The 27,270-nt window shown below is 36.1% G+C and overlaps 1 protein-coding gene across 3 annotated transcripts in view; it reads right to left on the bottom strand.

Annotated features, from left to right (window-relative positions):
- Positions 1-26,993, bottom strand: part of AUH (AU RNA binding methylglutaconyl-CoA hydratase) — a 163,441-nt gene extending 136,448 nt beyond the window's left edge. The window contains exons 1-3 of one of the 3 annotated variants that reach the window (XM_033429641.2): positions 26,692-26,993; positions 7,542-7,609; positions 7,345-7,432 (exon numbers count right to left, since the gene is read on the bottom strand). In XM_033429641.2, the coding sequence (XP_033285532.1) occupies positions 7,345-7,432; positions 7,542-7,609; positions 26,692-26,953 (418 nt within the window). In that variant the 5' untranslated portion in view covers positions 26,954-26,993. The remainder of the gene's footprint in view (positions 1-7,344; positions 7,433-7,541; positions 7,610-26,691) is intronic. The other 2 variants (XM_004270608.4, XM_033429643.2) reach the window with 2 other exon arrangements.
- Between the last annotated feature and the right edge of the window lie 277 nt (positions 26,994-27,270).

Genomic DNA, 27,270 nt, shown 5'->3' with positions numbered 1-27,270 from the left:
AAGTGTTGACAAGGATGTGGAACACCTGGAAGGCTCATACATTGCTGGTAGGAATGCAAAATGGCTAGAAAACAGTAGGAGTTTCTTACAAAACAAAATGTACAGTTATTATAAAACCCAATAATTCCACTGTTAAGTATTTATCCAAGAGAAATGAAAACATGTTCACAAAGTGGCTTATATGTCACTGTTCATGGAAGCAGTAGTTATAAAAGCCAAAATATTGGAAAAACCCAGATGACCATTAACTGCTAAACAGATAAAGAAATTGTGGTATATCTATGCAATGGACTACTCAGCATATAAAATGAATACTCAGCAATATAATGAAAATCATACTCAGCAATAAAGTGAAACTACTGAAACATATATCATGGGTGAATCTCAAAGCATTATGCTAAGTGAAGGAAGCAAGATACAAAAGGCCACCTACAGAATGATTCCATATGTGGGACATTCTAGAAGAGGGAAAACTATGGTAAGAGCAATGAGATCAGTGTTTTAAGGGGGTCAGAAAAGACTGACTACAAATGGGCAGAAGAAAGATTTTTACAGCACTACCTACCAGCAGGCTAGTACGAGCCCTAGGACAACCTGGCCCTGAAACCAGCTGCCTCAGAACCCAACCCCACCCATGAGGCAGAGCCTGGCAGCCAACCAGGCCAGAGGCCAGCACCACCTACCAGCACAGTAGTTAGCCCTGCCACATAGGGAGCATCCCTTGAACATATAGCTCTGGTGACCAGGGGGGAGTGTGCTGCTGGACCCCGTAGGACATTGCCTACATAAGGCTACTTATCCAAGATCAGGAAATGTAATCAACCTACCTAATACACAGAAATAAAAATAGAGAACTGAGAAAAATGAGGCAACAAAGGAATATGTTTCAAAGAAACAAATTAAAATGCCAGAAGAATTAAGAAAAGTGGAGATAAGCAAACTATCTGATAGAGTTCAAGATAGAACATAAAGCTGTTCAGTGAACTAAGGAGAACAGATGTAAAGAAATGTACTGTCACTGTTTGCAGATGACATGATACTATATATAGAAAGTCCTAAAGACACCACCAAAAAACTATTAGAACTCATCAGTGAATTCAATAAAGTTGCAGGGTACAAAATGAATATACTGAAATCTGTTACCTTTCTATAAACTGACAACAAACTAACAGAAAGAGAAGTTAAGAAAACAATCCCATGTACAATTGCATGAAAAATATCTAGGAATAGGGCTTCCCTGGTGGCGCAGTGGTTGAGAGTCCGCCTGCCGATGCAGGGGACACGGGTTCATGCCCTGGTCCGGGAGGATCCCACATGCCGCGGAGCGGCTGGGCCCGTGAGCCATGGCCGCTGAGCCTGCACGTCCGGAGCCTGTGCTCTGCAATGGGAGAGGCCACAGCAGTGAGAGGCCCGCGTACCGCAAAAAAAAAAAAAAAAAAAAAAAATCTAGGAATAAATCTAAACAAGGAGGTAAAAGACCTATACTCGGAAAACTGTAAGAAGCTGAAGACAACACCAACAAATGGAAAGATATACTGTGCTAGTGGATTTGAAGAATACTGTTAAAATGACCATACTACTGAAGGCAATCTACAGATACAGTGCAACCCCTATCAAAATCCCCATGGCATTTGAACTAGAACAAATAATTCTAAAATTTGTATGGAGACACAAAAGACCCCAAATAGCCAAAACAACCTTGAGAAAGAAGAACAGAGCTAGAGGTATCATACACTCTGATTTCAAACTATATTACAAAGCTACAGTAAAACAATATGGTACCTGCACAAAAACACATACACAGGTTAATGGAACAGAACAGAGAGCCCAGAAATGAACCCACACTTTTATTAGCAATTAATCTACAACAAAGGAGGAAAGAATACAAGATTTAGGAATAAATGGTGTTAGGAAAACTGGACAGCTAATGCAAAAGTATCAAACTGGACTACATTCTCACACAACATATAAAAATAAACACAAAATGAATTAAAGACTTAAATATAAGACCTGAAACCATAAAACTAGAAGAAAACATATGCTCTTTGACATTGGTCTTAGCAATATTTTTTTGGATATGTCTCCTCAGGTAAAGGAAACAAAAGCAAATATAAACAAATGATACTACATCAAACTAAAAAGCTTTTGCACAGTGAAGGAAATATCAACAAAACGAAAAGAGCACCTACTGAATGGGAAAATATATTTGCAAAGGATATATCTGATAATAGGTTAATATCCAAAATATACAAAGAATTCATACAACTCACATCAAAAACACAAACACCCTGATTAAAAATGGGCAGAGAACCTGAATAGACATTTTTCCTAAAAGATATACAGATGGCCAACAGATCCATGAAATTATTAATGATTAAGGAAACATAAATCAAAACCACAGTGAGATATTACCTCACACCTGTCAGAATGGCTATTATTTTAAAAAAAAAAAAGAAAACAGATAACAAGTGTTGGTGAGAATGTGGAGAAAAGGGAACCCTTGTGCGCTGTTGGTGAGAATATAAATTCATGCAACCACTATGAAAAACAGTATGGATGTTCCTCAAAAAACTAAAAACAGAACTATCATACCATCCAGCAATTTCACTCCTTGGTATCCTTCCAAAGAAAACAAAAACACTAATTCAAAAACATATATGCACCCATATGTTCATTGCAGTATTATTTACAACAGCCAAGATATGGAAGCAACCTAAGTGTCCACTGATAAATGAATGGATAAAGAAAATGTGATACATATACCTATATGTTCAGCAGAGTATTACTCAGCCATGAAAAAGAACGAAATCTTGCCATTTGCAAGAACATGGATAGACCTAGAGGGCATTATGCTAAGTGAAATAAGTTAGATAAAGAAAAATACTGCATGATTTCACTTATATGTAGAATCTATAAAGCAAATAAACATAACCAAACAAAAACAGAGTCATAGATAGAGAACAAACAAGTGGTTGCCAAAGGGGCTGAGGGTAGGGAGATGAATGAAATAGGTGAGGGAGATTAAGAGGTATAAACTTCCAGTTACAAAATAAATGAGTCACAGGGATGAAATGTATACCATGGAGAATACAGTCAATAATATTTAATAACTATATGGTGACAGATGGTAACTAGACTTATCATGGTGATCATTTTGTATATAGAAAGAATGAATCACTATGTTGTGCACCTGGACCTAACATAGTATTATAGGTCAATTATACTTCAATTAAAAAAGAAAAAAGAAAGCTTTTTAAGGGATGAACATGTTCTATATCACAACTGTCATCATGGTTTAAACATGTCAAAACTAATCAATTACATATGTACTAAAACTGGTACATTTTACTGCAAGTAATTCATACCTCTATAACACACATTTTTTTTTTATTTCCAAGAAAAGAACCCTATGTTAAACTAATACAAATTTGTGGATTATCTATCCTTTCTGTTTACTTATCAAACTCTCTAAGGGACTAACATTCAAATATACAAATGTAACTTAACCTAAGATTCTGAAACAATACTGACTAGATAACTTTGTTAGTCAGAGGCCTCCATAAATCCAACCATGTCATGACATCCACAACCATTTGAACAATACAACATTCAATAAAGCACACTGACATTTTAGTGAGAAGTTTTTAGTCAGAACATAATTTACTAGAACTCAAAAGCAGAAGCAAAAGTACCTTTACTTTTTAAAAAAACCCACACTAGTATAATTCAGTGAAACACTCAATTTAGAGTTCTACACACAAGAATCAATTACCAAGAATTGTTTATACTCTATTTCAGGAATTTCAAGAGAAAAAATCCTCCGTCTCAGAAATTTCTCATAAAATTTTCATGATAAAAGCAATGCATATCTACTTTGCTACTTAGTGTTAGAACACTGAAAGAACAAAAATAAACAGATGACTAGGATTAAATGTTTACTTACAATGCAATAGCCTAGTCAAAAGGTCTTTTTCATAATTTCATTATAGGTAATATATTAAAATTTTGACTCCAAAATATTTTGAAATAGCAAAATTATTTCAGTTTTTCTTTGTGTGTGTATGTGTTTGTGTGTATGTAAAAAACAAGATAAAATTTTTAAATGAATAAAAGAATAATTTCTAGAGTATGCAGGGGAGACAGCACACATTCAGGCCAATCTCTAATACAACCTATGTAGCCAATGCTTCACAATGAGCTTTGACTATCAAAATGATATTTCTCAGCATTCTAAGAGAAGTATAGGTAAGCTATAAAATCCAAAAGCAATGTTCGAACCCACAAGAAAGAAAACGTAACATCGATTCCCAACCTGGAGTCATGCCTAGGGTATGGAATGGTATCTGAAAGCATATATGTATAGAAAACTTCGTCTACAGCCATGATAACTATGATACAAATTTTTCTGTATCTAGATTATCATTGTGGTTAGTAAAAGAAAATTCATTTAAATACATTACTGTAACCAAAGTGGCATTCTGACATTACACATCTTCTCAATCAACATAGCACCACTACAATGTGTAAGTGCATGAAATTTTAAGAACTTAAAAAGGAGACCTCATACCCCGAAAGATTAAAAATCACTGGTATTCATGACCCAGCAATCCCACTATTGTGCATATACCCAGAGAAAATCACAATTCAAAAAGACACACGCACCCCAATGTTCATTGCAGCACTATTAACAATAGCCAGGTCATGGAAGCAACCTAAATGCCCATCAACAGACGAATGGATAAAGAAGATGTGGTATATATATACAATGGAATATTACTCAGCCATAAAAAGGAACGAAATTGGGTCATCTGTAGAGACGTGGATGGATCTAGAGACTCTCATACAGAGTGAAGTAAGTCAGAAAGAGAGAAACAAATATCGTATATTAACGCATATATATGGAACCTAGAAAAATGGTACAGATGAACCAGTTTGCAGGGCAGAAATTGAGACACAGATGTAGAGAACAAACGTATGGACACCAAGGGGAGAAAGCGGTGGGGGCGGGGGGGGGGTGACGAATTGGGTGATTGGGATTGACATGTATACACTGATGTGTATAAAATTGATGACTAATAAGAACCTGCTGTATAAAAAAAAAAGAAACTGACGTCTGTGTTGATAAAAGAAAACAAATGTCAAAAGAAAAAAATTAGAATTTTTATACTACTATTTTTATAGGCTATAATAAGTTTAAATATTTGTTTTAAGTATGTAAAGAGATTCTGTGTATCTAAACATACAATACACTTAATGTGTACATATTAATAAATATTAATATTAAATATCATATTAATAAAATATTAATAAAGACAGACATACTAAACTGCCTGTTTCAAATATACGTAAGAAAACCTTTCAGAGAAATTTGAAAGAATGGTTTTATTTATATACTCTAAGTTACTAAAATGAGTTGCCCCAATTTTTCTATAATTCACACTTTTTTTTGGACAAAATATGGCAAAAAATCTTATGTTAAAACATAGGAAAAATTATCCTGATCATGCAAAAGCACACAGAACAAAGAAAATAGATTTGATAAGCCCTTGGAAAAAAGTATTCAATGCTAATTTGTTAATCTGATAAAGCATTTGGTATATTACCTAGTATGTCCCCAAAAAGGCAACCTATAAAAGATAGTTGTAACCTGTGCTAAAGCATTAAAGCCTTTTCCAAAGAACATCGGTAATGTGGAGACACAAAACCAATAGGCAGCAAAGGAATAGGTAAAACAAGAAGAATTCTACCAGTCATTATAGTGTTATAATTACAAAACCCATTACCAACAGAAAGACAGTAATGCTAGTTATAATCAACTCTTTCTTTCTTAAGCGTTATTCTGCCACTATCACTATCACTCCTCAAACATTCACATAATTGGGCCTTCCTTAAAAGCCCCCAAACTGCTCAATGTCTTCCCAATAAGCCCCTCACCAGCCCTCAGAGGACCTGAGTACAGTAACCTCAGAGCCATTGGTCACGAAGTTAGACTCAGTCACCCAGTCACCTGATCCTAAGGTCACAGATACAAGAATTCTAATTCTCTCAGTGTAAGTTTTTCATACTGTTTAAGAAAAAATGTTTAAATATATGTAAAGCCCTTATAAAAACTATTAACAGCTATAATTTATTGACTACTGCACTGTGTTTTATGTACATTGTCACATCAAGCCTCCAACAATCCTACCAGGAGGATAGTGTTACTCGAGTTGGACAGATGTAAAAGCAGAAGACTGTACTGCAAATTGTCATCACCCAGGCAGTTGAGCATAATAATCCTACTCTCTTTGACTGCCAAACAAGTTAAAACTAATCCTTTTACGTATGGTACATTATATCAAAAGCTAAAATATAACTCATTTACACTGAATGTTCCTAAATACCATAAAATTTTGCAATATTTTAAGGTGGAAGCTATGGAGTTCGAAGCTTGGAAAATCTGAGGACCTTTAACAATGAAACTGAAGAACATCAGCCTCAACTAAGACACCTCGAAAAACATTCTGTCTAGAAATGCTCCTCCAAGTCCCAGCATTGCTCTGGGTATACTCTAAATGCTCAAAAAATACTTGTTGAATGAATAAAATACTGTATGTTGTTCCCTCAAATGTCTGATTATCTCAAATGGATTATCCCATTTATATTTTTACTGAAAAAAATTTTTTTACGCCTCAGTCAACGTCTGCCTTCATTTACTTATTAGTAAATTATAATGATCTGGTATATTGTCAGCATTTTTTATCTTTTATCATTTAATCATCTACATTTTTCACTAATTGAAACAGATTCATTCAATCTCATGACTTAGAAATATTTACAAATATGGAAAATGCAAGACAACTTAATCTTTGGCTTTTGGTAACACAGTACAAGCAGAAAAAACATTTCGCTGCTGTAGATACCAATTTAAAAGTACAATTCGTGGACACATACTTGAGTGGGCACTACTACAAACACGAAAGCATATGTCTATATTTAACATTCCATACTGGGGTAGCTACTGCTAGTCAATTAAAGCATTTTTTAATACAGAGCACACTTGTGAGTAGGAGATGTGATTTTTCCTGCACAGCTCATCTTTCATAAATATTATTCATGTACTACAAACATATATTTTAATGGCTTAAATTATTTTTCAACTTCCAAAACAACCTTTTCCACACTCAGCAAAGGTTTCTTTCTAATACTGACAAAGCATTTTTTTTTCTTGTAAAACAGTAAAAAAAAAAACCAAAAAGGAATTGTTGGTAATGGAATTCAAACCACAGAACACTTTATAATGGAAAATAGGCTACTACTAAGGAAAAATTAGACTCGTTTTAAAATTTTAATCTATTTACATACCAGCACAGAATATCCCTGGGACTTCGCTTCTGACTATTATGGTCCGTACTTTCTTATCAGATTTTAAAGCATCCACAGCTTTTGAAAGCTAAACAGAAACAGGAGGGTAAGAAGGAAAAGGGGGGAAAATCATTTTCAGATTGATATCAACACTGTATCTTAATATTAAAAGCAAATAGTTTAATCTTTACACTCACCATTTTTATAAGATTTGTACTCAATGAATTTTTGGCATAAGCTCTGTTTATTCCAAGCACCACAATTCCTGGTTAAGGGGGAAAAAAAAAAGTCATTTGAGTTAGTGACGTATTCAGGATACAGACTCCCGTATACACAGCTAGTTGACTTGGGACTTAGGAATCTACTACCACCTTGAGGTTCACTTCAAGAGCTTTACCCTAATTTTCATGTTTACCTTCCTTTTCAAGCATAATTTTGAAGAAGTGGTATATATATTTATAAAATCAATCTGATGCCTAATATTCACCACTTTTCTACAGCCTTTTAAAGAAGAACTTTGTAACAGCATGTTCCCTTCAACTCCTCTCTCCTTAAACACCACCAAGGTAATCTGCCACATTTTACTAAATTTTACATCATTAAATCAGACTAGCTAGTTGAAGGCCACGCTTACTGGTGAAAATTCTAAGTTACAGAATACTGTTTAAAATATGGTTTTTTATCTTCAATATATACAGAAGTACACAATAGCTAACAATTCCTTCTCACAGGCAAGCATTGTGGGATCAGCTTTTTTGCTAGCACACCAGGTGTTAATACTCTTTTTGTCCTACTACATAGCTTTCAGTATTTTCATCCTAGGTTTCTCTCCTGGCTCTGTCCCATGTACTTAACCTGAAGCCACCTCCACTTAGAATTCCAAAAAGCAATTCAACCTGAATCTATAGGAAGTTCATTCTTTCTCCTACAAAGCCAAGCTCTCCCTCCTAACTTCCCTAATCTTATCAGAGAGCATCATCTAAATCCAGCCTCCCATTCCAATTGCTGTAGTCGGATCAATTTTCTAAAACCAATTCCATGCGTAGAATTCACCCCGTTTAAAATCCTTTATTTCTTATTTCCAAAATACCCGAGTTCAAAGACCTTAATTTGATATTCGAAGTCCTCTAAAATCTGTACCCGACCTTCTTGTTCCCCAAGGAAACTCAAATTTTCCTTGTATAACAAAAATGCCTTCCACCAGGTGGGGCGAGGTGGGGGAGGGGCGGGGGTTGAGGGAAAGGGGTAATCCTTATTTGTAATTGGGTTAAACGAAAGACAACAAAATGTGTGCATGCCTTCTCTATGCAAGAAACTGCTCAAACCCATTTTTCAACGAACTTAGGCTCATAGCAGAATAAATATACAAGAATTCCCAGTGATCTCAGCAAGGAGAAAATCATGAAGGAGAACTGGTTTCTAGGGCAGGCTCTGCATTAAACAGCTGAATGACCTTGGGTAGGTCCCAATACTAATGACAACAGCTACCACTAACTGAGTCCTTTATTATGTGTTGAACACTGTTCCCAGCGCTTTACATTTACTGACTTACGTAATCCCCAAAGCAACCTAAGAGGTAGGTACTGTTTTTATCCTTGTGGAACAGATAAAATAATTGGGACTTGAGGAGGTTAAATAACTACCTTCAGCTAGTAAATAGCAATCTAACTCCACACTTGAAGGAAAAATGAGACTTGCTACACTGTTCATGCTTTAGTTTCCTCAGAAGAAAACCAAGTGGTTAAGACTAGATATTAATTCATTCAAATGTACTGAGTACACATTATGGCGCTCAGCCCTCAAGGAACTATAGTCTAAAAAGGAAAGACAAACATCAATTTAAAAAATCATAGAAATATACAATTCAAAATGCTTTACATGCTCTGAACGGTGCTACAGTAATTTGTAACCAGAACTGATATGGTCTGGGGGCAAACAGGGATAGTCAGGGAAAGCTTATCCAAGACAGTGCTATCTGAGTTGAGATTGGGAAGATGAGTATTGGGGGAGAGGGGGGTGCTGGATTACAGACAGGAACAACATAGGAGAAATCATAAAATAGTCATGCCAGAAGGAGGAGAAGAGTACCCAATGAGAGGAGAGGTCAGCACCAGCCAGATAGTGTCATTACAGGCCCTGTTAAAAAATAAGGAGTAACCATTGAGAGAGTTTTAAGTATTGTATAAACACACATATACAACCAGTGGGGAGGATTCGTTTCTATATTTGGAGACCATGCCAAAGTGTACAGGGCTAGACACTTCCAGGCACAAGCTGCAGTCCAGTCAACAGATAATAGGTTTGGCTGAGGTTAGCTGAGTTAGAAGTAGAAGGAAGTGAAAGGACTCAAGAGCTATTCAAGAGGTAAATGTAAAATGAGTTAATGATTGACTGGATTGAGGACTGAATGCATTGCAAGGAGGTATTAAGGAGTGTCTAATAAAGTTTTGGCTTCAGCAATTGGATGAAAAGAAGATGACATTCAATGAGACAGAGAATCATAAAAAACACCAAGGTGAGGGTGCCGGGGGATAAGGTTCATGAGTTCAGTTTTGAATTAAAGTGAATCTGAAGTGCCTTTGAGACACCCAAGCTGGTTATCAACTCTAAGGGTACAGGCTAAGAATGCAGACTCTGAGGTCGGACTGCTGGAACTGAAACCCCAGTCTGCCACTAGCTATGTGACACTGGACAGTCACTTAACCTCTCTGACCCTCAGTTTCTTACCCTGTTAAGTGAAGATACTAATAGGTCCAAACTCCGTGGGACGGTTGTGAGGATAATATGGCAAGACATATGTAAAGCTTTTAACATAAGCATTTAATTATTATTGTCCCTTCTGCAAACATTTTGATGCAATAATTAAAGTGTTACCATAATGAATAGATGCTAGATAGGATACTGTTGACAATATTACTAAATTGTAAAGTGCCATCAAAATGCTTCTACCATAGTTAATTCCAGTGGTTTTGGTCCCATGTTTGAGGCCTGATGTTTTGAGCACTTCTACCTCAGACAGTTGGAAATCAGCTCTGTAATTTAAAACGAATCATCCTGTGCCTAACAACTGTCCCACCAAATGTATCAGTAAGCTATTGATACCCTAAAATGGAATAAAACCTTACTTTATTCTGCAGGGCCTATTGTTTTCATTTTGTAACTGCCCCACTTTATTTCACATTTAATAGCTTCTCAATAACTCAATTATCATGCATCCTCATCACATAACCTAGCCAGAAAAAGTTTGCTAGGTTATTAAGGTTATTAAATTCCTGTTTCAGACTTTTCCTGTCTTTTGACAAAATATCATAAAATTCTTGGTGAATCTTCAACAAGTTCATATTACAGCATCAACCCTGCTCTACAGAGCTCACAAAACTGAAAGATGAACAAAGTGACTCAGCTGGGACTTAAAATATATATATATATGAGAATACATTTTACTCATACAAAATTGAAGTGATACACCCCAAGTGAAAGTCCTCCTTCCCTGGACCCATTCCATTCTCCTCCCCAGAGGTAGCCATAGTTATCTGCTGATATGTAACCTTCCACAAAATATATTTACATACAGAAATAGAGTTGTGACTATAGTTTTGCTTATTGTTGCTATTTTACATAAATGGGACCACAGAGTATTTTCTGTTGGCGCTGTTCTACGTAAATAGGTTCATACATATTTCCTTTATTTACTTAATTTGGCCTTAAAGATCTTTCTATATCAAGACATTCCTTTTAATTCATAATATTATCTGAAATGAATTTCCATTATTTAGTTTCCTTTTCATTAGCATTTTCCTAAAATACTGCAATGCTGCAATCAACATTCTTGAAGATTTCTTTTCTGTACAATAAATATCTCTCTGACAGGTATCAAGAAGTGGAATTTCTAGGTCCAACAGAATGTGTATTCTTAAATTTTAACAGATAACTCTCAAAAATACAGATACTGTCCAGCCAAATCACCAGTACCTATTTATTCACAGTAGCACATCTTAATAGAGCTCCAATTATGTGTATTACCTGCACAAGGACACTTCCTTGCCCACATATTTTAATATTCATATTATCACTAATTCTCAAAAAATATATAAAATCAATCTGAAATTAAGATCACTTCTAATATATTTTAAAACTACCTCTACATTGTACTAAGACACAACTGTACCACCAAATTAGTCTTACATTATACACGTTAACTTATTTATAAAGAAATAAAGAAGTTAGGACACTGGAACTCAGCTCCTTCAGGCCATTTAGAACTTTCTGTGGCAATTCTGTGTACCACTTTGTATGGAACCACCAGACTTTGTTAGACAAGATGCATGAGATACACTAGCATAGGATCTATTACACTGGAATACACAAAATTCATAACTTTACACAAAGATACATACACTCTTTTCGAGTACAAGGTTTTTGACCTAAAATTAGAGGAATTTTAATATATTCTGTTTTACATGGTACCCATCAAACAGAGAAAAAAAAAGTTATGTTAAGTCTAATTACATTCACTGCATTTTCAAGTATATTACTGGTAAGAGAGAACTTCCGTTTGACTTGGTGTCAATGAGAACTGAATCTTACAATTTACTCTGTCACCACCCTCTCCCACATCCCAGTAGAGAATTATTTTGACCCAAAATAAATAAATAAATAAGGCATGGCTCATTTGTGAGAATACCACTTCCGCTCAGTTGAAAATTTACCTTCGCATATTATCCTTTTTTCAATTAAAGCTATTGTCTCAGTCTCTTATCATATACAAATAAGTTTGGTCTGTTATTACTAACCCAATACTAGGTTTTATTCTAATATCCCCTTATACCACCTGTTTTTTATTTTCCGCTACTTACTTTGTAGAATGGCTTCTAGTCTTCTTACTTCTCTTAAATCCTAACTTATTTATATTTTAATGATCACAGCAGAAAAATTATATATTGAAATAAGTTATTTTGCCATAAATTACCTTCCTTTTGTTTTATTAAAGATTTTTTTAATTATGTGTGTGAGCTGCTTACATTATCTATACATTTCATCTCAGGTCACTAAGGGGACCTCATTAAACATGTTATTGTGAATCACTGGTCTACCACCCAACACTGAATATTATAAATCTCTGACAATATATGGGAAAATAACATCATTATGTATCAAGTTTCACCTAATCTTATGAACCAAAGTTGAGTTAACTAAGTTTAATAATCATTTGTCATTTGTTTTCTGAATTAACTGTTCTCATTGTTTGCCTATCTTATCAGAGTTGTCTTTTGCATTTCAATTAATAAATTTTTAGATTACAGACATTAATTCATTATTTATAAAACAAACCTTTTCCCTATCATTCACTTTTAAAGTTCAACTTGTTTATGGTAATTTTTGGCACCATAGTTTTAACTTTTTATATAGTATATTATTGCCTTTGCAACTTTCGGGCTTAGTATCTTCCTTAAAAAGGGTTTACAATGAAAACACACATCCACACAAATGCACCAAAATGATCACAGCAGCATTATCCAAAATATTCAAAACGTGGATACAACCCAAATATCCCTCAGCTGATGAATGGATAAACAAAATGTAGTATATCCACGCAGTGTATATTTGGCCTAAAAAAAACAGCGAAGTATCAATACACGTACAACACGGATGAACCCTGAAAACATGCTGAGTGAAAGAAGCCAGTCACAAGGGAGCACATACCTTATAATTCCATTTATATGAAATGCTGAGAGGAGACAAATCAGAAGGGACAAAGAAGGTCAACTGGTGGTTGCCTAGGACTAGTAGAGATGGAGGGATTGAGCAGTGACAGCTAAAAAGTGTGAAGTTTCTTTTTGGGGCAATGAAAATGTTCAATAATTGATTGTGGTGATAGATAGCACACCACAATTGATTGTGGTGATAGATAGCACAACTCTGTAAAAATACTAAAAGCCATTAAACTACATTTTAATAGGAGAATTTTAAGGTATATGAATTATATGTCAATAAAGCTATTTTTTTTAATTTTTTAAAAAACATGGCAACATTCTCTTAGACCTAGAAATAGAGCAAAATTACCAGAGAACCATGGAATGAGGATGAGGGCAAAAGAGAAGGTACACATTTGTGGTGGAGTGTGAAAGGGAGCCAAACCCTTATCCTCCATTGCAAAAAGTCAATAGATAGGTAATACCTAAATTTGAAAATTCCAGTAGAAACACATGTATGTTATTTCAAATGAAATAACATATGAAATAACATATACCCCAAAGAATCAGCCAAAGGATTTTAAATAACTGCTTCTGGAGTATAGGAAATGGGGTGGAGGAAGGCACTGCTAGTTCTCAAAACAAACCATGTTAAATATTGCTCACAATACTAACTGTATAGATAATTAAGAAAAAGTAAAACTAAACCAATTAAAACAAAATAAAGGATCTCTCTACCCTAATGTTTTGAAACAATTCTCTAATACTTTCTCCTAACATTGATTACTTTCATTTCTGCTGTTCTCAACTCCGCAGGTATCTTATTTTCTCTGAAATGCATAAACATTTTTGGCTAGCACCATATATAAAATAGTACCCTATTTTCTTTCTGATTTCAAAAATCAAACAACTGTATACTAAATAACTATAAAAATCACTCTCTGGACTCTGTTTTACTGTCAATTTCCTGGGCCACTCCTATTCTAATGTTCTTCCTACTTTAATTATTATAACAATATTGTATGTTTTGTTATCTAATGTACAGTAAGCACCACGTCTACCAGCTATTATTTTTCAAAATGTCTTAAATATTCTTAAACACAACTCTTTTCAATGAAATTTAAAATACACTGTTAGGATATTTGTTGTTTAATATTTAGGAAACTGACATATTTAAAGTATTAACTCTTTCCCTTTATAACATGGTACAATGCTGCAAATTTTCAGGTCTTGGTTTTTTCCTCAATAAAGACTTAAGAGACTTCATCTTGCACATCTTCAAAGGCTATCTGTTGCCCCTTGTGAATGCTTTTATTTCTATATCAGTTATATTTTCTAATCACATATTGAGAGTACGTGGAAAGTTTAGTGTTATTTTATATGAACTTTTTCTGGCAAATTTATTAAATATTAATAGACTTAAGTGGTTCTCTTCAATTTTCTAAGACAACAATCAATCATTATCTGGAAATATTGGCAGTTACATGTTCTGCTCCAATGTTAATTTCTCATTTCCTTCTCTTGCTGTTTTACTTTAGCTAGGACTTCAAGTCCAACATAATATTAGCAAAAATAATAAGTTCCCTTATTTTATCAATGCCTTTAATGAAAATGTTTCTAAGTATTTCACCATTTAGTATAATGTTTGCTATGCATTTCTAATAGCTTTTTTCCAAGTTGGGGAAATTTATTTCTACACTCAAACTTGCATTTTAAAAAGATCACTCAGGCCACAGTGCAGAAAACAGATTAGAATAAAGCAAGAATATACTAGAATATACTAGACCAATTTCCCTTATGAATACAAATGTAAAAATCCTCAACAAAATACTAGCAAGCCAAATCTAGCAGCCATGACCAAGAGGGACTTATCCCAGGAATGCAAGGGTGGTTCAGCACAAAAATCAATCAAAGTTACACACCACACGAACAGAATAAAAGAAAACATTTGAAAGCTACATGATCATCTCAACTGATGCAGAAGAAACACTGGACAAAATCCAACATGCTTTAAATGATTTTTTTTAATGATAATTTAAAAACCTCAACAAACTAGTAACAGAAGGAAACTTCCTCAACCTAATAAAGGGCATTTATAGAAAACCCACAACTAACATCATACTTAATGTTAAAAGACTGAAAGTCTTCTCCTTAGGATAAATAACTAGATAATGATGTCTGTTTTCACCACTTCTATTCAGTGTTGTACTGGAAATTCTAGCCAGGGTAATTAGGCATAAAAAAAGAAATAAAAGGCATCCAGATAAGGAAAAAAAAAGAAGTAAAACAATTTCCATTCACAAATAACATGATCTTATACACAGAAAATCCCAATGAATCCACCAAAAACTATTAGAGCTAATAAATGAACTCAATAAAGTTGCATGATACAACATCAATATATAAAAATCAGTTAAATTTCTATACACTATGAATAAACACTCCAAAAATGAGATTAGGAAAACAATTCAATTTGTAATAACATCAAAAAAATACAATACTTAGGAATAAACTGAAGAAAGTTCAAGACTGTACACTGAAAACTATAAAACACCACTGAAAGAAATTTAAAAAGACCTAAGTAAATAAAAATTTATGATCAATTGGTTTTTGACAAGAATACCAAGACCATTCAATGGTGCAAGACTTTTCAACATATAGTGGTGGGACAACTAGATACTCACCCACAAAGGAATGGAGTTGGACCCTTTCCTCACACAACATACAAAAATTATCTCAAAATGGATCTAAGAGCTAAAACTGTAACACTCTTAGAAGGAAGCAAAGGTATAAATCTTCATGATCCTGGATTAGGCAACAGTGTCCTAAATATGACAACAAAAGCACAAGCAACAAAAGAAAAAACAGATAAACCAGACTTCATCAAAATTACTAAGGAAGTAAAAAAAACAAGCCACAGAAAATATCTGCAAATCATACATCTGATATGGGGTTTATATTTAGATTATATACAGAATTCTTACTATTCACAACAAAAAGACAACCCAACTGAAAAACAGGCAAAGGAGTTGAATAGATATTTCTCCAAAGAAGATATATAAATGAAATGAGGCTCAACATAATATGTTATTAGAGAAATGCAAATCAAACCACAATGAGGTATCACTTCATATCCAATAAGATGGCTGTAATTTAAAAGAGGAAACAAATAAGCATTGACAACGATGTGGAGACTTAGGAACTCTCAACCATACTCTCATATTCTCATACAGTTTGGTGGTTCCTCCAAACACTAAACATAAAATTACCACATGACCCAATGATTCTATTCCTAGATACCCATCCAAAAGAATGAAAACCTATGTTCAAACAAATAATCGTACACAAGTATTTAGCAGCATTACTCATAATATCTAAAAAGTAAAAATACAACATGTGCTATATCCAGTCAATGGAATATTATTCAGCCATAAAAAGGAATGAAGTGCTGATGCATGCTATAACACAGACGAACTCTGAAAACATTAGGCTGAAAGAACCCAGACACAAAAAGCCACATATCGTATGATTCTACTTCTGTGAAATACCTAGTATAGGCAAACCTGTAAAGACAGAAAGGAAATTAGTGGTTTCTGGAAACTGGGGGGAGGGGGAATATGGAGAAACTGACTAAAGAGCATGGGCTTGTTTTGAAAGTAATAAAAGTGTTCTGGAATTAAGACAGTGATGATGGCTGTACAACATGGTGAATAACCCAAAAACTACTGAATGTACACTTTGAAAAATTAAAATGGTAAACTTTGTATTATGTGAATTTCACCTACAGTTACAAAAAAGAAAAAAAAAAGTATACTGGAGGATACCAAACAAGAGGCTACTGCAGAGATCCAGATGAGAGATGACAGCACACAGGCTTCAGGCTGTGGAGTGGAGATGGAAAGCAGACTGCTTCTAGAGATATACTGAAAGCAGTACCAACGTAACTATTACCAATAATATTCTAAACCCTGTTTATATTCAATCTATAGATACAGCAATGGACAACTGTAAGAGAACAAAATGTAACCATCATAAACTTTGATGATATAAAGTTACAAATGACAGAAATTGTATGGTTAGAAGATGAAGGATATAGAACAGCAAACATTTTCTGAACTTACACCAAAAAAGTCCAGATACTGTCTATAAAAATAATTATAAAGGTAACACAAACCAGAAAGTGAATAAAATTATGATTCACAGCAAAGACTCAAAATATAAGTTTAAGGTCTTTACTTTTGATGAAACAGTTTGAAAGTGAAGAGATGACATCCTTCCATAGTGTTTTTGTTTGTTTGTTTGTTTATTTTACCATGAGCATATATTGTTACTTTAGAATTTTGTAGACCTCAATAATTTAACTATTTTTACTAACAAGTCACTTGTAATACACAAAGAACTGAAAAGCACTGACAGAATACTTTTGATAAACCATATATAATTCAGTCTCCTTAAAATACTACAGAAGTAATAAGAACCTACAATAAAAACATAATGAACCCAGAACTCCTTCACATGAACAAAAGGAGATATGCAATTTTTATAATACCCAAATTTTAGAAACAATGTGGAAAATCATTAACAGATGATGACTGTAAACCTAGAAAACCCAAAACAATCAAATGAAAAACTACTGCAACAAAAGAGCATTATTTAAAAGACATGAAATTAAATATCCAGATAAAATAGCCTTCATATAGAAGGAAGGAAGGAGAGAGAGGGAGGGAGGGAGGAGGCGGGGGGAGGGAGGAAGAAAGGCAAACACACAGAAGATATACTGAAAGAAATCATCTCATTTTTATGAACAACCAGACAGGAGGCAGGATGACCTGGGGTACACTTAACATAAATGTGCAAACCCTACTGGTGGGCACTTCTAAAACTCCCATTAAAAAAAAACAAAATAGAATTGCAAAAATGGAAACACATTCTGTGTTTTTAGGTAGAAAAGAAAGCAGTATCATAAATATTTCCCTAATTTTAAATCCAACACAATGTCAATAAAAATACCAACAAGCCTTTTTCTGAAACTATACATGGATATTCCAAAACTCATGTGGAAAAATAACCAGGCAGGAAGAGCCAAGAAAAAAAAAGAAAGAAACAGCAAAGGTGAAGGAGGGAATACCTAGCCCTACCATACACTGAAACACAACACAGCTTTAATCATAAAATAATGTAGAAGTGCAACATCTACAGAGACCATAAAACAGAACAGAAAGACCAAATTTAGCTCGTGATAAAAATGGCCCTTCAAATCAGTGGGGTAAAGATGAATAAGTGGTGTTGGGACAACTGGATACCCATTTGGAAAAAGATAAAGGGTCTGTATCTCACACTACCATGATAATTCCTTTATTTTTACATTGGTGGTTTCAAAAGTGGTTATTTTCTATCATTCCTACCATTCTTCTATAAAAGCATCTTCTTCCCTACCCCACCATCTTGAATAATCACCATGGCTTCACGGATTCTTTACTCAAGGTGCTATAATCCATTATCACTGTATTTTTTAATGTTCAAAGCCCTTGTAAGCTTATATCCTGACATGTTCCTTTTAGTATTTAACATGTTTCTATGTCCTTCTGACATGTTCCTTTTAGTATTTGAACATTTCCTTGCTTTTTGACTCACAAAGATATTCCAGGCTCACCTTTCACTTTCCCTGCTCCAGACCTGAAATCAGACATTTCTCCAAAGAGCTCTGGCTTCTTTCAGTGGGGGAACAGTCTTTAGAAACCAAAATCTGGACATTAGATATGTTCACTGCTACTGTGGTATCATTCCTTTTAGACTGTTTCAATGGTCAGAATAGGAAATAAATATAAACATGTTTGTATACAATATACTTATGGTTTTTGTAAGTTTGTCCTGATAACTCTAATTCAAATCCAAGGTAACAGGTTTCTTCCTCACCTTCCCCCATCCCATATTTGTACTTTCTCTCTCCTACCACAGTGAAAAGTCTGTTTCCCAAGAACAACATTTTTTTCATTTACTCTATCCTATAATAAAAAGAAAACATATTCAGAATTATTAAGACCAACTACTGCTAACAACAGACTACTAAGTAAATTTCAAGATTCTTTTTGACTCAAAACTAATTGATGTCAATGATAACTTATTCAAAACAATAATGCCAACCATGTATGGGGTGACTGTAACTTACAAAAAAGGGTAATAAATGACAGTAATGTTATAAGGAATGGGAGGAAAGAAATAGGAATATGCATTTATACCATTACCACCATGAAACAGTATAGTGTTATTAAAAAGCAGGCGTGGATTAGTTGTAAATATATATTGCAAACAACAGGGTAACTGATAACAGTTACAAATACATAATAATCCAACTATTTAAATAATCACTTTAAGTATGAATGGTCTAAAGTACACTAATTAAAAGACAGATACTGTCAGAGTGGATTAAAAACAAGACCCAGGGCTTCCCTGGTGGCGCAGTGCTTGAGAGTCTGCCTGCCGATGCAGGGGACGCGGGTTCGTGCCCCGGTCCGGGAGGATCCCACATGCCGCGGAGCGGCTGGGCCCGTGAGCCATGGCCGCTGAGCCTGCACGTCCGGAGCCTGTGCTCTGCAACGGGAGAGGCCACAACAGTGAGAGGCCCGCGTACCACAAAAAAAAAAAAAAAAAACAAGACCCAACTATATGTTGTGTACAAAAAATCCACTTTAAACATAAAGACACAGACTGATTAAAAATGAAGAGATGAAGAAAGATAAACCATGCTAACACTAATAAAACCTGGAGTAGCTACATTAATTTCAGAGACAACAGATCTCAGAACAAAGAACAGTCTCAGGGAGAAAAAAGGGCATTACATAATGCTGGAGGGGTCATTTCTGCAACATAATAACCCATGCATATCCACCTAACAATAGAGCATCAAATTGCATGATTTAAAAACTGATAGAATTACAAGGAGAAATAAACAAATCCCCTAGCATAGTTGCAAATTTCAACTCACCTCTATCACTTATAGATCCATCAGACAGAAAATCAATTAAGGGTATAGCTGAACTGAACACAAACAAAAAAATCAACTAAATCTAACTGAATACTAGATCTACTTGAATATAGAACACTGCATCCAACAATAGCAGACTACTCATTCTTCTCAAGGTCATACTGATATTCACCATGACAGACCACATTCTGGGCCAAAAACACACCTTAACAAATTTAAAATAGAAATCAGGGCTTCCCTGGTGGCGCAGTGGTTAAGAATCCGCCTGCCAACGCAGAGGACAAGGGTTCAAGCCCTGGGCTGGGAAGTTCCCACATGCCGCAGAGCAACGAAGCCCGTGCGCCACAACTACTGAGCCTGTGCTCTAGAGCCCGCGAGCCACAACTACGGACGCCCGTGTGCCTAGAGCCTGTGCTCCGCAACAAGAGAAGCCAACGCAATGAGAAGCCCACGCATCGCAATGAAGAGTAGCCCTTGCTCTCCGCAACCAGAGAAAGCACGCACGCAGCAAGGAAGACCCAACACAGCCAAAAGTAAATAAAATAAATAAATTAAAAAAAAAAAAAAGAAATCATACTGAAGTATCCTCCTAGATGACAATGGAAATAAACCTAGAAATCAATAACAGAAAAACAGCTGGAAAACCTCAAAATACTTAGAGATTAAATAAGGTACTTAAGTAAAATATAAGTAAATGAAGAAATCTCAAGAGAAATTTAAAATACTTCTAACTATATGAAATTGAAAATACAACTTATCAAAATACATGTGATGCAGCAAAAGCAATGCTTGGGGAAAACTTACAGCACTGAATGCACATATTAAGAAACGTCTACAATTGGTAATCTAAGCTTCCACCTTAAGAAACTAGAAAACAAACAACAAATTAAATTAAAATAAGTGGGAAGAAAAGTAAAAATCAGCAGAAATCTATGAAATTGAAAGTAGAAAATCAGTAAAGAAAAATCAATCAAATCAAAAGTTAGTTCTTTATTAAAAATATCAGTAAATTGATAAGCCTCTAGCCAGGCTAGCCGTGAAAAAAAAGAGAGAAAACAAATTACTAATATCAGAAATGAAAGAGAGTATCAATTACTAACATCAGAAATTCATCACTACTGAATCCCACTGATACCACAAGCATAATAAAGAAATATTATGAACAACTATATGCCAACAAATTTGCTAACTTACATGAAATAAACCAATTCCTTGAAAGGCACAAGCTAACAGGACAAGAAATAGATAAGCTGAATAGGCTAAATCTATTGATATTAAAGAAACTGAATCAGTAATTAATAAGCTTCTAAATCAGAAAGCATCAGATGCAGATGGTTTCACCAGTGAATTCTACTAAAACATTCAAAGAAAAAAATGATGCAATTTCTCTACAATCTCTTCCAGAAAACAGAAGCAGACGGGGCACTTCCTAGCTCATTTTATGAAGTCAGCATTACCCGTATACCAAAACCAGACAAAGACATCACAGGAACGGAAAACTAAAGGTCACTATTTCTCATAAACATAAATGCAAAAATCCTCAACAAAATGTTAGCAAATTAAATCCAGCAATGTATAAAAATAATTACACCCCAAAATCAAGTGGGATTTATTTCAGGTGTGAAAGACTGGTTCAATATTTGAAAATCAATTAATGTAATACATCATATCAATAGGCTCAACATGAAAAGGCATACAATCATCTCAATAGATGCAGAAAAAGAATCTGACAAAATTCAACCAGATAAAAACACTTGAACTATGAATAAACAGAGGCTTCTTCAACCTGATAAAGGACATCTACCAAAAAACCCATAGCTAACATCATACTTAATGGTGAAAGACTGAATGCCTTCCCCTCAGATCAGGAAAAAGACTAGGATGTCTGTTGATACTTTTAGTCTACACTGTAACAGAGGGTCCAAAGGGGGAGATTACAGAAGAGAAAGAAATAAAAGGCATCCAGATTGGAAAAGAATAAGTAAAATTTCTTCTGTGTGCAGATGACATGGATCCTGTATATAGAAAATATTAAGAAACCCACTAAAAACCTATGAGAAAAAATCATCAAGTTCAGGAAAGTTTCATGATACAAGATCAACATACAAAAACAATTGTTATTACTGTACGCTAGCAATGAACAATCTGAAAACAAAACTAAGAAAACAATTCCATTTACAATAGTATCCAAAAAGAATGAACTAGCTAGAAATAAATTTAACAAAAATAGTGTAAGACTTATACAATGAAAACTACAAAATACTGCTGAATGAAAAGATATTCCATGTTCATGGAATGTTAAGTTTTACATTGTTAAAAAGGCAATATTCCCCAAATTGATCTACCTATTCAATGCAATTCCTATCAAAATACCAGTTGACTTGACTTCCTTGAATAAACTGAGAATTCTTTAGAGATTCTGGTATAAATTCTTCAGAAATGGTACTGACATAAAGATAGACATGTAGATAAATGGAATACAACTGAAAGTACAGAAACAAACTCTATGTTTACAGTCAATTAATTTTCAACAAGCATGCCAACACAATTCTGTGGTGAACAATAAGTCTCATCAATAGCACTGGTACACTGGATATCCAAAGCAAAAGAATGAAGGTGACCTCTTACCTCACACCATACACAAAAACTAACTCACAATCGATCACAGACACAAACGTGAAGAGCTAAAACCATAAAACTGTTAGAAGGAAACAGTTATAAATCTTTGTGATCCTGGGTTAGGCAACAGTTTCTTAGATATGATCCAAAAGCTCAGCAACAAAAGAAACAAATAAATTGTACTACATCACAATTAAAAACCTAGGGTCTTCAAAATTAACAAGAATAAAAAGAACCCATAGGAGAAAATATATTCAAGTCATGTATCTGATTAGAGACTTGCATCCAGAATATATAAAGAACTCTTACAATTCAACAACAAAAAGACAAACAACCCAATTAAAAAGGATTTGAGAAGACATTTCTCTTAAGAAGAAATACACACGGCCAATAAGCACATGAAAAGATACTCAACATCCTTAAATATTAGGGAAGTCCAAATCAAAGCCACAATGAGATATCACTTCCCAACACACCCGATGGCTATAATCAAAAACCAAACAATTACTGTTCATGATGTGAAGAAATTAGAGCCCTTATACTTTGCTGGTGGGAATGTAAAATGCTGCAGCCACTTTGGAAAACTTTGGCAGTTCCTCAAAATGTTAATCATAGAAGTACAATTACCATATGATCCAGCAATTGCACTCCTAAGTGGAAATAAAAAAGGATGCCCATAAAAATTTATACATGAATGTTCTAAGCAGCATTGTTCACAAGATCCAGAAAGTGGAAATGATCCAAATGTACATCAATAATGAACAGACAAAAAAATCCAAACAATGGAATACTACTCAGTCATAAAAACAAATGAAGTACTGATACATGCCACAACATAACAGAATCTTAAAAACCAAATGCTAAGTGAAAGAAGCCATAAATAACCACATATGATTTCTTTATGTGAAATGTCCAAAGTAGAAAAATCTATTGAGACAGAAAGTAGATGATAAATGGGTCTTAGCCTGGGGGGAGAGGGAGTATTGAGAATGGGGAGACACTGCCAAAAAGAACAGGGTTTCTTTCTAGATTGATAAAAATGTTCTAAAATTGGATTGTGGTGATGGTTGCACAACTCTGTAAATATGCTAAAAATAATTGTACATTTTTAATTTTATATGTGAATTAATCTCAATAAAATTTTAAAATATATACATCTATCTAAATATATAGCTTTATTGAGCTAGAATTCACATGCCATAAAATATATGGAATTAAAGAATGTATTCTTTAAAACATGAGAAAAATGTGAAAGGAATCAACCTGGTTTTTTTTAAAAAAAAAGGATGTAGTAGGAAGATGAGCTAGCTGACCTCTTCAACAGGCCACCTGAGACATGATACAGGCTTGGACAAGAGCACTGTTGGTAAAGAAGAACATGGATAAAAATGGAAAGACTACAAAGGCACTTGGGAAGACCTGATGATAAGCCAGATGTGAATGATGAGGTAGGAGCGGGCATTAAGAATAACTTGAATTATTCATTTGCTTGTTTGCTCTACTTCTACCAGAAGTTGGTATAAGGTTCACAAAAATGGTCTTTAAAATGGGTCACAATTATGAGTAGAAGCCTGCAAGACTGGGAGAAGGTTGGTATGGAGAAGGGAGAGGTCATTCCAGAAGATGTGTGCAAAAGCACAGACACATAAGAGCAAGAAAAGGTAAAGCTTAGGTGCAGCAGAAGGGAGATGGATGGTCTGTAAAGGCCTGCAGCTGTGAGGGCTTGTAGGCATTAGAGACCACTAGAGGTTTTTAACTGAACAGAGATGTGATTCTTGCTTGGCCTTGAAAAAATAACCCCAGCACCAGTGCAAAGAACAAACTGGGAAGGAGAATGACTGGAGACCAGTTGACCTATAAAGGCAGCCACTGCAGGAAACCAGGAGAGACCTCTGTAAACCATGACCAGGACTGCTGCTCTAAAACCCTGAGGAGGCTGGACAACAATGCAAGAAATAACGACTAAAGAAAGTTGGTTGTCTAACTGTGCTTCCACAACAAATTACAAATATGGAACCCAAGCAACCTATGAGTACGGATGTATTCTGCATTTACCCACCTCCACCAGCCTAAAGAGGCCTACAGGGCAGAGAGCAGTCTGGGGCTCCTCTGACCCAGTGGAGTTGTCATATTCCCTGCAGGCTGCTAAGAGCACCAAATTTTGGACTCGCCTCTAATAAGCAAAGGCACCAGGGAGATTTCTTCACCTGCACCAGCCTTGAACTCATGTTTTTCTTTGCACTGCTTATTGCTGGTTTGACAGTAAAGCAAAGCAAAGTAAAGCATATATAATGTTAAACAAAACTGAGTTGTCACCTTTCCAATCCTGAAAGGAAGCAGGTCAATTTTCTTTAGAACCCGTATTCCCTAATAGCTGATTTTTACATTTCAAGTGACAAAACATTCTGAATTTATCAAATTGACTTATATTCTGATTTCTTCTCCTTGACCCATTTGAAACCTAACTGAAGGACTTTCCAGACATTTTATAAAAAGTTACATTCAATATGCATTCATTTAGGTCAAAAAAATACAGAATATGGTGCACATTACTAGCTGTACCTGCAATGCATTTGAATCTAATGTACTGCTGGTTCACCTACCTAATGTAACTGAAATGCTGGCAAGACTAAGCTTACCCAAAAGATGGTAGCGTTCATGGCTCTAATCACTCCAGTGCCAATCTACTTTCCAGCTGAATTTCTCAAAATTCTGCCTGTCATGCCACTACAACCACACTTGCCTTATGCCATTTCCCCAAAACACCACACATGTTCCCATGCCATGCCTTTCACCATGCTCTTGTCTGTATGAAATAATAAACAAATAAAAGAAATAACTCATCATACTACAGAAGACCCCCTATGAGCTAGATCGATACTCAGTGAGCAATTTATATTACCCTCTCGTCTAATCTCCACAGTAGGCATACAAAGTTGGTATTATTTTTCCTATTTTTGCACGGAAGAAAATTGAAGCACAGAGAAGTTTGCCTAGGAACCCTCACTAATGTCACATCCCATTGCAAAGAATGCCTTGGACCCCTTTTCATCTGGCAAAACCCTAACTTAACCCTCAGAATCCCCTTCTGGAGTCTTCCAATCTCCCCAGACATAGCTATCATATGAACCTTGGGGGTACTACAGCCCTTTGCTGTCGCCAAGCCTTTAAAGTTAGCATAACCTTTTAATCACCACTATCTTCCTCGCTATACTGGGTGCTGCTTAAAGATAGCAATCATGACTTAACTCGTTTTGCACTTCTGCTTAACCGATTATAGGTGCTCAATAACTGCGTGTCAAAATTCAATGACTACTCTTCTGGCAAACTGCTATTTCCACCTTTCTTGATCCATTTAAGTTCTCCCAACAAGGCAAGTGAAAGGAATTGAGCTTTAACAGCAATCCCACCGACTGGCACACATCCTCTATCACAACCCTTCCTCCCACTGTATTGTACTGCTAATGCATCTATCTCCATCCACCCAAGGAGGTAGCTCAAGGGCAAGATCAACATCATCCACAACTGTGTCCCCCAGAGCTCAGCAAGGGAATTGGAAGACCAAGAAAATGCTCAAAATTGTCTAACTGAACTGAAATAGTCCACAAAACTAACCTTCTAAGATAAAATGGGCAAGGGGAAAAATTGTTCCAGATGCACCGCTTTAAATTGAAGAAGACTCAGAATAATAAGGTGCATTGTCAAGGCTGCTTCCAAAACTCTCCGCCTGATAGCTGAGTTGACAGAAAGGAATCACAGAGCAAGAACAAAATCTGGAAGCAAATATCACACACCCGGTTTATTGACCTTGGCTCGTCTAGAGATGAGGACGTAAGCCGCATTTCTGTCTTCGGCGCCGAGTAGGGCCACTTTTACAGGTAAGCTGCTCCGAAGGACACCTTTAGGCAAGGAGAGCACTATACAGCTGCAACGCTTGGGAGGGGGAGAGGAAGGGCCCCCAAGCCTCTCGGCGGACACTGACGTCAGCCCGGACACTCGACCTTGCAACCCCTTCCTAGGACCGGCGGCCGCCCGCGTCGCGCCCCTCACCTCGGTTCTCCTCCTCCAGATACCGCACCCGCAGTTCGTCCTCCGTCTTCACCTCAGAGCTGTAGCCCCTCCGCCAGGCCGCCCCCCCGGCCGCGGGTGTCCAGCCCCGAGCCCAGGTCGCCGGGTCGACCCGCGGGACCGTCCAGGAGCCGGACAGCCTCCACCCAGGGCCAAGCCGCGCACAGCAAGCGGCCACCAAGCGAGCGCGGCCGGCCTGCAAGATACCCAAGGCCCCGGGTGCCGTTGCCGCCGCCGCCGCCATGTTGACTGTTTACGGCGTGAGCCTGCGGCTGCTGCCCCGCCCCCGCCGCGCGCAGGCCAGCCCCCCGCACGCCGCAGGGCATGCCCAGGCCCCGCCCCCAGCTCGCCCCGCCCGGCCACGCCCCTAAAGCCTCCCTCTCGCGCCAGGCTCCGCCCCCGAACCCTCGCCCCGCCCAACACCGATGACAGAGCGTTCCAGGTTCCACTTTCTCAGGCCTCCCTTGCCTGACAGGAGGTGTAATGGCTTGTACAGCAAAGGAAGGGAGAAAGTAATTCTCCAAGGCTGTGGAATATTTTAGGGGGGAACATATTCTATAA

This window comes from Orcinus orca, chromosome 6 (genome assembly GCF_937001465.1).
Source record: "Orcinus orca chromosome 6, mOrcOrc1.1, whole genome shotgun sequence".
Taxonomy (NCBI): Eukaryota; Metazoa; Chordata; class Mammalia; order Artiodactyla; family Delphinidae; genus Orcinus; species Orcinus orca.
This window is presented reverse-complemented; position numbering and strand designations above follow the sequence as displayed.